Source organism: Tiliqua scincoides, chromosome 3 (assembly GCF_035046505.1).
Source record: "Tiliqua scincoides isolate rTilSci1 chromosome 3, rTilSci1.hap2, whole genome shotgun sequence".
Classification (NCBI taxonomy): domain Eukaryota; kingdom Metazoa; phylum Chordata; class Lepidosauria; order Squamata; family Scincidae; genus Tiliqua; species Tiliqua scincoides.
The window spans coordinates 63,557,892-63,570,967 of NC_089823.1; the positions used below are offsets into that span (position 1 = coordinate 63,557,892).

Here is a 13,076-nt window from a genome sequence, read left to right on the forward strand (position 1 = left end):
GCAGTTGTTAGGAATAACACCCTCATGTTATATACCAGGGGTGTCTAAAGTTTTTGCCAGGAGGGCCACATCATCTCTCTAATACTGTGTCGGGGGCCAGGGAAAAAAGAATTAACTTACATTTAAAATCTGAATAAATTTACATAATTTTACATAAATGAATATATTAAAGATGAACTTATGTGAATGAATGAAGTTTTTTGCAATAGCTCAAGGCCTATAAAAGGCCTTGCACAAAGCAAGGCTGGCCTTTCCTTCGCTGCCGCTGCTGCATCACAGACATGAAACAGCAAGTAATGGAGGGAGCCCTCATCCCACAGCTCACGCGAGAGGTCAGACAGTCGCCCTCACGCTGAGAGCAGTTGCATCAGGCCAGTGAGTCTTCCAACAAATCTCCAGAGGGCCAGAAGCTCATTGGAGACTGGGGGCTCCTTGAGGGCCGCATTGGGAGTCCTCAAGGGCCGCAAGTGGCCCCAGGGCCGGGGTTATATACTATTTGATGTGTAATTTACAGCAGAATGCAATGAAACAAACCAGAGTTAAATATCTCCGTTCTATCAAAAGTGATGAGTTAAAAAAAACACAAATCAAAAATGCAACTCTTATCTGTAATATGAAGGACAATTTCCTTAACTCAGAACAGACCAATGTGACTGATTGTTCAAAGTGCCAATGAGATATTATTATGACACAGCATGGAACCAATAAGGTGTTACAAGGTGACACCCGGGGGGGGGGTGACTCCAGTGGTGGATCTAGCATTTGTGTTGAGGGTGCATGAGTACTACCAACTTCAGAACCCAGGTCAACCAGGTGGGTAGACCTGGGCTCCTGATTTTACTTTATGTCCGTGGCCCAGGTTTGCTGGGCAGGTAGACCTGGGCTCCCATCTGGACTTGGAGCCCAGATCTACCTGCTAGTTAGATCAGGGCTCTCATTCCAACTGCCCTCTGGAGCCACCACTTCCAGTTGGGTAGACGTGATCTCCCATCTGGACTTGGAACCCAGATTTACTTGCTAAGTAGACCTAGGCTTCCATTCCAACCACCCTTTGCAGCCCTCTTCTAGGCACTCCCCTCTGGACTTGGAGCCCAAATTTACCTGTTGGGTAGACTTGAGCTCCCATTCCGACTGCTGTCTGGAGTCACCTCTTCTAGGCAGGTACACCTGGGTGCCAGTCTGGGCTTGGAGCCCAGATCTACCTGCTGGCCTTGGTGACATTTCTCCCAAGTAATGTTGCTTTAGAATTCCTCTGATCGGTCAAAAGTAAAAAGTGGAGATATTAAGGGCCCAATCCTATCCCACTTTCCAGCACCAGTGCAGCTGCAATGCAGCCTTGAGGTAAGGGAACAAATGTTCTCATGCCTTGAGGAGGCCTCTGTGACTGCCTCCTTATCACAGGATGCAGTGCACGCCCCATTGGCACTGCTGCACTGGCACTGGAAAATTGGATATGATTGGGCCCTAAGGCAGTTAGAAATGGTAAAAACCAAATGTGAAAACTCCCTTTAAAGCCACACAGTACATATGAATGTACAGTATATTGATAATGATGGCCGTTGCAACCCAAAGAATGCTCATGCACCTTTGGAAGCCTCAGTGGCATCACTAGGGGTGTGAGTGGAGATGTGGACTGCATCAGGTGACACCCTTGGGAGGAAGGTGACACCACTGGTGGCCAAAATTTTGGAAAACTTTGGAAAATTTGTATTTATGAATGATACCATCATGTTATATATGTCATTGGAAAGGTACATTCATGCAGAATGTAATGAAACAAACCATGTCAAGTTATCTGTATTCTATCAAAAGTTATGGCCAATTAGCTAGAACAAGAAATTACAACTGCCTGATGTAACAAGAAGTGGATTTCTTTAACTTAAAATTGACCAATGATTGTTCCAAGAGTCAATGAGGTATGACATCGCAGGGAACCAATAAGGTGTTAGTATGAGTCAGTTCTCGTTTCCTTCTTTTAGAGCAAATACTAGAATTCTTAGGGCACAGTCCTAACCCACGCTGGAGCAGGCAAGCCAGGAGGCTTGCGCTGCATCCAACACAGGATTGTAGCGAGCAGCGGCTCAGCCACGGGCAAGGGGAAGCTCTTCCCCTTACCCGTGGGTAAGGGCTGTGTGCCCCTATGGGTCTCCTCGGACCTGCGCCACCTCCAGACGTGGCGCAAGTCTGAGGAGAGCGGAGCAACTTGAAGTCGCTCCGCTCGCCCCGAGGACGGGGGTTGGGATCCGGCATAACCGCAGGATCCCAGCCCCGTCCCCAGCTCCCCGCGCGCCCCTAGACCCGCCCTCCCCCACCCAGTAACACCCCTCCCACCCCTCCCCACATCCCCCATGCCTACCTTTGCCGCTTATGTTGGCATGCTCATGCTGACACAAGCGGTGGCGCGGGAGCTGCGGCGGAGGCTTCTGCCTCCGCCTGCGCGTCGGTGCATCTAAATGCGCCAATGCAGCTCCTGCCTAAGGAGGCACAAACGTGCTTTATGGCATGTTTGCAACCCTCCAGGGCCACCTATACCGGCATAACTGCTGGTTAGGATTGCGCCCTTATTCAGTTATGTGAATATTATCATGTTGGCCACTAGCTTTTTGTTGGTGACAGAGTTGTTGGGTGACCTGTACTATTATATATTAAAGTAAATTAAGTTAACCCTAGTGATGCCACTGCATTTAGACTGTGTGTATGATATTGCAATTTATTCTGTATGGTCTAGTATGGGAGGTGGTCCATCATGGGGGTGACGCAATTAGCTTTTGCAGCAGGTGACACAAAAACTCTAGTGACGTCTCTGCCTCTAGTGCAGTAAGAGATGAAGCTTCTTGGACTGCAGGTCACTGTGGAAAGTGTAGACAAAGAAAGGACTGCCTTGTCTCCTGCTGCATCAGGAGGTTTAAAGGTATATGAATGTTCTCCAGATGCAGTTTGGCAGCTGTACAAGCTGATCTCATCATTGCAGCATTTTATGCTGGTCTGGATACCTCTACGCTTCCTAGCTCCATTTGTTCTGTATTGTTCAGCTGCAAGTTTGAAATGCTGTTTGCATTCCCTCTCACAGGAAGGGTGGATTACAGAAGAGGCAGAGACTGTGCCGAATGGAGAAGTTGCAGGAGAAGAGCACGATGCCACAGAAGTAAAACAAGTCTTTGTAATCTTCCGCATAACAACAGTCACTTTAGTGTTTTTCTGGAATATCATGCATTTTTGTTTTTTTATTCGCTTTGCCTAATATGAGAGAGAGAGAGAGAATAGTATTAAAGGCAATTTGTAAGTAAAGGCCTACTTCTGTGCATCAAAGGCACACCATTCAGCCACTAATGAAACATGCTGAACATTGGGCAATAGTTTATTTCCAAATGCTGTGCTCAATGCCTGGCTGCATCTGTTCTTGCTTGAATGTCAGCTAGTGTGGTTGAGACCCTGAACAGACTGTAAACCCATCAGCCAGGGACTGTGGTTGAAAAAACCATGCTTTCATCCTACAGAAACTCTGTGTAAACAGCTTCCCAGCATGATTCAGATTGCCCCAGAGTTTCCATCCTGTAGAAAGAAGAGCATGACCTTGCAGACGTAATGCAGCAATGTTTAGGATGATGATGAAATGGCCGTAATTTATCCTTTTCATGGAATAGTTAATCAGCACATGTACTCAATTTGCTTGATGCCTTTAAGTAGTGAAGGCTGACTATAAATCATTCTAATGTACTGATTGTTTCTCTCTTCTCCTCTCTGGCCTTCTGATGTTACTCATGCTGTTTTCTCCTTTGTTGCCAGGAGACTGAAAAGTCTGAAGTTGCTGAAGAAAATGAGGCTCACGCAGAAGACAATGCCGATGCTGAAGTGGATGCTGCTGAAGTCCCAACAGAAGAACAAGTACTTTTTCTATTTCCATTCTTGTTCAAAAGCTTTCTAAGCCTTCATAATTATTGGAGTCATTGGGTACACCTCAGAAAACAATACATTTAGAAGGAAAGATCAGTTCTCACAGCCCAGTCATTGGCAAGATCGGTTCTCACAGCCCCTCTCACAGGAAAAGATCTCACAGGAAAGATCGGTTCTCACAGCCCCTGTCATTGGCAATGATGCAGTCGCTCCAGTGGGGTACACATGGCATCCAGTGGGGGGGGGGTGTGTGATCCAGAGGCCGGGGAGAAACAGCTCAGGTGGAGAGAGGAAGAAGACAAACTGTTCTGTCTCCCAGGGTGATACAGGCATAATATTCCCAAGTGGGCTGCAGGATTCCCCTTAAAGCCAAGGGGGAGTGACAGCCCTATCCAATGCAAATCCCCCTGTGCCGATGCAACAAAACCAGCATGTGTTGCACTGAGTTGCTTCCTGTGGGGGAATTTGGCAGGTGGGAGGGCTCCCTGGGGTAAGGGGACATATGCCTTCTTGACCCAGGGAAAGCCCCAGCCCACGCAACCGGTGTACTTGGACCTGCATGAACCATATGGCTGGTGCAAGTTCGCATGTGCACCTGTTTTGGCAGATCAGGTCCAGGAGGGGGTATAGGATGTGGTGTGCGCCGGTGCTGCTGATCATGCTCCCTCCCAGGCCCAATCTATTCACCCTGCCTCCATTGTCCTTTTCCTGCCCATGGCACCTTCCTTCTCCCCGCTCCTATGCATCTTGGTGGGGGACTCACCTGCTCCTGCAGACATCCTCCACTTTGCCAGCATGCAAGATCATTCTCTGCATGGTTGTAAAGTACTTTATGGTACTTTTGCAACATATGGAGGTCTGGCACACCAGCAGAGTGCATGCTATGCCAGCATGTCTGTTAGGTAGGGTTGGGCCCTGAGTGTGTGATCTCATTCCCAGTTCGTGGTTACAAGATAGGGAATGTCAAGTCCACACAGGCTTCTCCTAACTCTGTCCCTGTGAGTTACATCATGGCTTCATTGTGGAGCCTCTATTAATTCAGTATCATTTGTACCCATCCTTCAGCAACCTCATTGAGTCATTTGACATTTACCTTGCTCTGTGAGAAGTTCAAACAAATATGTTTTTCACGTGATGACTGCAACATCAAGTGATGTTTGGCATGTGTGAAATAGTTGTCACAGATCAGACACCACAGACCCACAGCTTTCTGTATGTCCTGCTACCTTCACTTCTCTCAAACATAATACTTTTCAGTGGTGGCAGGTCATCATCTGTTCTTCTGTGAGTATTTGAGTGATGAGACATAGAGTAGTGTGCACGACTACATGAATCGTTCCTAGGTCATCTTAGAAAGCATTAGAGCCACGGTCAGGCCATTTTCGGAAGAAATGTACTAATTGGTTTACAGATTTCCCTCCTCTGTAATGTGCTTGTGCTTGTAAATTGTTTCCTTCCATTCTCTGTATTGCATTCTCAAAATGAATGCATTCCAGATGAAAGGGTTTTTCAACTGCTTTGTGAAAACTGTTCTCCAAGATGGCATTTGGCTGGGCACTCTTTGGCCATGCCTTGCTCTTTAAGTAACTACACCACCGCTCTGCTGAGCAGCAACCTTTCCTCAGAACATTATCTAGTCAATAACACCAACCACAGATTCCTAAGAGTCACTTTCAGTATTTCTGGCCTGTACACTTGGAGGGGAACAGTGGCATCAACCAGTGCAGGAGGCCTGTGCATCACCCCATGTAGTGGGCGGGTCAACACCACAGGTGTGCATGATGATGTACCATGACCCCGCCCTGGGTTTTTGGCTGTACCTTTTGTTATAACACAGATATTTCAGTGTGGATTGTTTCATTGCATTCTGCATGAAAGAGTGATATATAACATGATGGTCTTATTCCTCCAAATTTTGATTTTAGTGATTTTGAAAACTTGTAGAGTAACACACACACACACACATATCTGTGTCAACTTACTAACACCTTATTGCAGCAGTTCTCAAACTTTTAGCACTGGGACCCACTTTTTAGAATGACAATCTGTCCAGGACCCATTGGAAGTGATGTCATGGCCAGAAATGACATCATCAAGCAAATTGAAATAAATAATTATAAATAATTAAATTATAATAAAATAATTAAATAAGGGGGAGCCAGTCCTGTTCCACCAAGTGAATCTACTCTGAAGTAAGTCCTATTGTGGTCAATGGGGCTTACTCTCAGGAAAGTGTGGGTAGGATTGCAGCCTGTGAGCTCAAGCCTATGCATGTCTACTCTGAAGTAAGTCCCATTGTGGTCAATGGGGCTTACTCTGTAGTCTGCAAGCAATAACAACCCCCCAAAAAGAATCAGTGAGATTTCCATCCCTCCCAGTGCCCAGTTTAAAGTTCTTCTGTTTCAAGCATGTCAATACAAAGACCCTCCTGGCTTTGCAAGTGCAAAATAGAAAACTTTCCCCTTACCATTCAAGCCTCTTTTTGGTTCTTTTTTTTGGGGGGGGAGGCTGCCTTCTGAAGCAGCTCTATTGGATCACGACCCTTCTGGTGTCCTCACATTCCCCTTTGCTTGGTCTGACGACCAGCCAAGGCACGCCTGCCTACTCCTGAGTAAATGTGACTGTGAGGCTGCTTTGCTTTCCATAAGGCTCCATAGACTGGGAGGGAGGCAGCTGGGAGGGAGGAACCTCCTTCTCCAGTGTTTTTGGGGGCTGCACTCATTGGATGAGGACTATTCTGACCTCCTTGGAGCCTCTCAGCCTGCCTTGACTAAGGCAAGTCTGCCTACTCGTGAGTAAACACAGCCACATGGCTTTGTTTTGGGCTCAGACTCGCAGCTGGGAGGGGGGAGCCTCTCAGGTGTTTTCTGGGGGCTGCATTCATTGGATCAGGACCATTCTGGTGTCGTTGGATTCCTCTCAGCCTGCCCTTTCCAACAACTATGGCAAGTATGCCTACTCTGAGTAAATGCCCGATACGGCTCACTTTCACTTTCCATAGGGCTCCATGCATTTTTTCCTTCCTGTCGTTTGGCCGTAACTTTTGAACGAAAGGAGCTATTTCAATTCTGTTTTTTGCATTGCACTCTGCTGGCCATTCCACATCCAACGGTGTATGGCATGACATGGTAGCTCCTAACCCTGCAATGTTAGCGCATCCTCTCCCCAGGGCACGTCACCCCCCCAGCTCGTCACCTGGTGCGGCCCGCACCCCCCCCTGCACCCTCCTAGCGACGCCAGTGGAGGGGAATGAAAATGATGAGCTACAACTGTTACTTCATTTTACAAAAAAAACTAGATTGAGGTGGTTCTGAATTCCACTGTAATATAGAAAGCAGCAAACGTGTAACTTCTGCAAGATACTACAGATGAACAGACTTGTGTTTCATGGTCCTCTTAATGATCTGACTATTTCTATGGAACAGATATATGCAAACCTTGTATGATTGTGATGTATAATATATGGGCAGCAAAAGCAACCTTCATGAAAAAAAATCATTCTCAATTACACCTGTCTTTTTCTGAATATTTGCCACAAATATTCTGTATTTTTTATCAGCCACCAATTCCCAAAGGTCCAGACAGGCATTTTTCTGGTTGTAGAGTTGTCCACTCGCATGCATAATTCTGCAGGTTTCATTTTCACAGTCATTCTGGATAATTGAAATCCAGACTTGAGCCGAAGTCTTTGACAAGTCTTTGTCAAGACTTATAATGCATGACAGGGCAGGACTAAAGAGGTTTAATCAGGATGGTGTTTTCTTTGTACTAAATGGAAGTCCCCATTCTGTGCCCATTATCAAACTCCATACTCGTCTTTTGCTACTGGGAAATTATGAAATGCTATCACATGAGTTTAAAGGTTTTTATCAAGCTGGTAAGCCTCAAGCCCTGGTTCGTAGTCTGTGGATTTCCACACTGCGCTAGTGGTGGTTAGTGGTGAAAATGCGTCATGAGGCTGGGCAGTGTATTGTTTTGGGAGTTCCATGGAGATGAGGGGACAAGTTGAACTTCACTGTTGTTTCCCTGCCAATCCTCTTCCAGCTTTATTGGCAATATCATGGGTGCCCCATTGTATAAAGAATGGGGACACACATCGGTTGATGGCAGGGGAGTATGCTGGAGAGAAAATGCCTCCCTGCTTGCAAGTCATTTGAAACAAATTTTAGTTTCATCTCTAGAATATTTTTGTAATTGCCACCTGACTTTTTGGGGGGAAGAGGGTGTCTGTTTTTAAGAATTTTTTTTGTATTCTCTGTCGCAGAAAGAAGGTGAAGAGCAAGCAGCGACAGAAGTACGGTAACATGTTTGCGCACTTCTTTTTTAGCATGCACTTTTCTTTCCATGCTATGACTTGTTTGCAGTTTCATTTAAAGCATCTCATTGCATTGTTTTTCCCCAAACTAAATAATGAAATCAAGATAGTATTGGAGTCCAGCAAGGGACGCACGTGTCCAGCTCTCATTATCCTCTAGGCTCAAAGAAGTTATCCTGCTTCCTACGCTCCCCCAGCAAATTGGCTTGCACTTAATTTTTATGTACGCAGGCATTAACTTACTTCCTATGTAAGTGCATGTTAGGGAGTGCAGATACAGTTTCTTGTGGTTCACTCTGACAGGACTGGACCTCTCAGTGTTCTCAGAGACCTTGAAACAAATTATACAGTCACCCCCCCCTTAACCCCCTTAATCAGTGCTTCATCTGTCATTTCCATGACTCCTCTTCCCACTCTCTGGATTTGAACAGGAAGAAGGGAAATGAGTGGAAAAGAAAGTGTGGAGGAGGTGGACTAGAGAGAGAAAGGAGTTTGTTTTCTTCCCTCTCCTAATGGAAGGCAACAGAGAACTGGACTTGTTTTGGCTCTGCAGCAAGGATCCTTTTTGCCCCCCCCCCCCAGATTAACCGCAATTCAGATCAGAGGGTCATGCCAGAGGATGTCCTTTGGTGAGCTTTTAGGGAGACTCTCAAGATCTGGGGTAGATCATTTTGAAGGAACATGAAGAGATCAGCAAGCAGGACTTGAATAATTTGCTCCTATTGTGACCATGGTTATACTGTATATTTGGGGGTGGCTACTACTGAACATTCTTGTTTGAAGCAAGGGTACGATAAACACTTTAAAACTTGTCTCTTGCAGAAGTGTTTGCTATTGGTATAGAAACACTGAGCTGAAATTTTGCAGCTTATATACTGAGCATTGTAAAGCATCAACTTGTTATTAAAACTTGTCACAAATTCTTATCTGGTTGTCAGTATTGCCATACCTTGCTGGATCTTACCTGCTAGCACAAACTAACCTGTTGTGATCCTAAGACACTAGTCTGTTGTTATGATCCCCTTTATGACTATTGCCAGAACTTTACTGATTGTGCTGAATGCTTTAAACATGAACATGAAATGAAATATTTATTGTTCCAGCCGTTACAGTCATTGCATGTTAAACATTTTAAAACAGTAATTTGCTACTAAGAGCTTGGCTGGTTGGAACTTTGCTGCTAGAATAGAACAGTGGTTCTCAAAATGCAGGATGGGTGGAGTCACTGCAGGGAAACTCAAGCCTAGCCCTGTCCCTTTGCCTCAACTTGTGGCCAAGTCATAGCGCATGCCCCACACCTGTGGCAACTCTATCCTGGGACTTCCTGAGTCATTTGGTCTCGAGTCAGAATTTCTTGTGAAGGCATGGCACAGGTCACGTGCAATTCCATGGAAAAATCAACCGCCATATCATTTATGTAAAGAAAAGGCATGCTGTTGTTATTCAACACGTTATAACACGTTGTTGTTATTCAACGTGAGGGGACAGAATTGGCAAGTGGGAGGAGGGTCGTGCACAGCAGCTGGGAGGCAGTTACCAGTACGACCCAATCCTTTGCAGCTCTACTTAGAAGTAGTCCCATTGCAGCCGGTCATTCAATGAGCCCACTAGCGTCATGAGTTTCTCTTCAATCGCTTGGAACCACCTCCACCCATCCCTACCTCCTCCTTTTCCCCCTCCGTAGGCTTCTCTAGCCACTCCTAAGGTAAGAATCCCACCCCCTTCCCTTGGGCTCATCCTTCTCCCCTCAGGGTGCAATCCAAATTTGCGCTGCAACAGGCAAGCCAGGAGGCTTGCGCTGTATCCAGTGCAGGATTGTGGCCAGCAGCGGCTTAGCCAGAGGCAAAGGGAAACTCTTCCCCTTACCCCTGGGTAAGGGCTGCTGGCCCCAATGGGTCTCCTCGGACTTGCGTCACCTCCTGAGGTGGCACAAGTCTGAGGAGAGCAGAGTGGCTTGGAGCTGCTCCGTTTTCCCCGGGAACGGGGGTTGGAATTTGGCATAACTGCCAGATCCCAGCCGTACCTCTGGCTCCCCACGCGCCTGCCCCCAGAGCTGCCCATCAGCCTCCCCCCACCCAGGAACGCCTCACTCCCTCCCCCCCACCTCCCCCACGCCTACCTGTCACCCTTACGTCGGCTCATCCGAGCTGATGCAAGAAGCCAGGAGGAAGCCGGCGCAGGGGCCTCTGTCAGCCTCCGCAGGCCAGCACTTCTGGGAGCGCCGGCCTGGCTTCCTCCTGAGGAGGCACAAACGTGCTTTAAGGCACGTTTGTGACCCTCCCAGGCTGGCCCAAGGGACTTGGGCCAGCCGAAGACAAGGTTAGGATTGCACCCTCACTCATCCAGAGAAAAAATCTTCATCCAATGATCATTAGTTCCTTCAGAAATTGACAAGAGAGCCTGCTCTCGCCTCCCTGCCCCCACCTCCTGCTTGATGCAAAACCAAAACATTAACCCTTCCTTGCCTCCTGGCTAGAACGTCCCTGCTGCTTGCCTGGTCTGAAGGATGTCTCCATGAGGTATTTCACACGCCAGAAAAATGTAAGCAAGCACAGCCAGACTTGCAGATTCAAGTTGTTCACATTCATGACTCATTTCTGGGTCAGTGGCCTGAGACCCGAGTCAGTACCAGAATCATCGACATGGGTGACTTGAGTGTACACGAGTCAGCAAAACATGCATGTTTTTGCGACTCAGACTCAAGTCACCTGACTTGTTCCCATACCTGCCAAACTATGAGCCATGGCTCCCTGGGGAGCTGCAGATACCAGCCAGGGAAACCGTGGAATCCTCACATAAAACCTACCACCTAAACAATGTATAAGATTGCAATCCCAATGGGAAGCTGCAGACAATGGCCCAGTAAGTCATGGGAGCTGCCTGTCAAAAAAGTTGAGAATCAATGGAATAGAGTGTCTACCCTCATCATTTTGTTGACTCCTGTTGTTAATTATGATATATTGATGCACTTGGTTGTAGCCTTGTGATCAGAACTGAAAATGCTAAAGTATCAGTGAGTGGTTAACAATTCAGGGTTTTTTACTTTTCTGGTACACTGCTTTTTTGTAGGTTTTGAATGTTATTAATATGAACAAGCAAACAGGGATTCAGTCAACCTTGTTAACTGGTACATATTATATTAAGCATGGGAACAATCCGAGATTGAAAAAGGGTGTACAAATGTATTGGTAGAGACACACTGGACAAGACAAATAGCTGTTAAGTAACATCTATGTGCTCAATGTAAATGATGATTTTTAAAAATATATATTTATTTAGCATATGGCATATAATACATGGACTTATATATCAATTAGACTAGATCAAATGTCAGTGTCCAGTTTGTTCAGCCATTCAAGGACAGAGTTACCTTCATGGAAAAAGATAAAATAAGAAAACTGTAAATAAAATAAGCAAATTTTTAAAATAAGAAAACAGTAGTTTCATCTAACCAAATATGTTGACAGTGTATCAAGCTGATGATATGATGATGGTATGAGAAGGACTTGGTAATGTTTGGATCTGCTGACAGGCAGCGTTCTCTCTGTGTGACCACACAGCTCTCAGGGAAATCCCACATAGCCGCCCTTTCAGTGCTGCACAACTTGGTAATGCTGCTGATGTCATCACCAAGCACTCTGGAGCCTCCCCCATGCAGCCGTGGTAGGGCTCTGCGCACTTGGGGTTGGGGGAGGTAACACAATGGTGACAGGCAGATTTCTCTAATAGACTCCAAAATGGATTTTTTAGAAGCGGTACAGTTGAAAGACATATTTGTTACATGTTACCCAGAAATAAATCCCCCCCTATAGTTCATCATTCTTATTCTAGGGCTGACTTTGTTTGGTGATCTCAGCCGTTACTAAAAAAGTAACTGAGAAATCAATTGGAATAACAAATCTGGGGCAATTTATGCCATTACCTTATGAAGAATGAAATTTAGAGGATTAATGGAAATTAATTTATTTTTGATAAAACAAAACTTTTGTTTTAATGGAAAAAGATAAAGATGGAATTGCATGAGTGAAGTAGCTCTTGCATAAAGAGCTTCTCTGCCCATCTCCAAATACAGCCCCCAGCCCTAACTGAAAATAAATGCCCCTCCAAAATAAAATGTGATGTGTTAACAGGAGCCTGCAGTGGGAGAAGGGAATCTGCAGAAATCGGGTGAAAATGCCTTGTGCCAACAATGCTTCTATATCTACATAGAAAGATGAACCCCAGCAGATTATGAAAGTGCACATTCCTTTGAATGAAACATTTTACTTCTCAGGAATTGTGTAGCTGAATCATAAAAATTTTTATGATAGAATGTGGCGTCCATGTGGGTTTTATGGAGAGATTGGTGACGAGGACACTTGACTGTGCTCACTCGTCCTGTCCTTTAGTACTGATGTGGATTTTGCAATGTGCAAAATTAAATCTTTGGGGTCCTCCCCTCTCTCATTTTTGTTCTAGGCAGAAATATGTGTATCAGCTTTAGTTCTTTATTTCAATAGTTGTTCCTTTCAGTTCCAATATTTGAATTTTGCTTTATTCTTTTTTGTAAATAAGGAAGAAGCACAGGAAGAAGAGGAGGTAGAAGAGGGTGAGGAGGAGGAGGGGGAAGAGGAGGAGGAAGAGGAAGAAGAGGAATCTTAGTACTTTTTTGGACTTTTTCCTTCTAAATATTTTTCAGGTAATTATGTGCTCTGATTTCAACTTACATCTGAAAATTCTGATTTTACCATGTTCAGAATAAGGGAGGAATATATTTCCTGATTTTTTAAAGCAGACACTAGTAACTGTAAAATCTGAATATTGCCAGTGCTGTTTTTCCAAATAAGCACTTTTTAAGACTTATTGCTTTTAGTGCAGGGGTGGCTCA

The 13,076-nt window shown here is 45.5% G+C and overlaps 1 protein-coding gene across 4 annotated transcripts in view; it reads left to right on the forward strand.

The window, feature by feature from the left end:
- SH3BGR (SH3 domain binding glutamate rich protein) overlaps nt 1–13,076 on the forward strand; it is a 49,479-nt gene that overhangs the window by 22,224 nt on the left and 14,179 nt on the right. For 3 of the 4 annotated variants that reach the window (XM_066618800.1, XM_066618799.1, XM_066618798.1), the window contains exons 4-7: nt 3,071–3,145; nt 3,787–3,885; nt 8,159–8,188; nt 12,764–12,887. In XM_066618800.1, the coding sequence (XP_066474897.1) occupies nt 3,071–3,145; nt 3,787–3,885; nt 8,159–8,188; nt 12,764–12,850 (291 nt within the window). In that variant the 3' untranslated portion in view covers nt 12,851–12,887. The remainder of the gene's footprint in view (nt 1–3,070; nt 3,146–3,786; nt 3,886–8,158; nt 8,189–12,763; nt 12,888–13,076) is intronic. The other variant, XM_066618801.1, reaches the window with a different exon arrangement.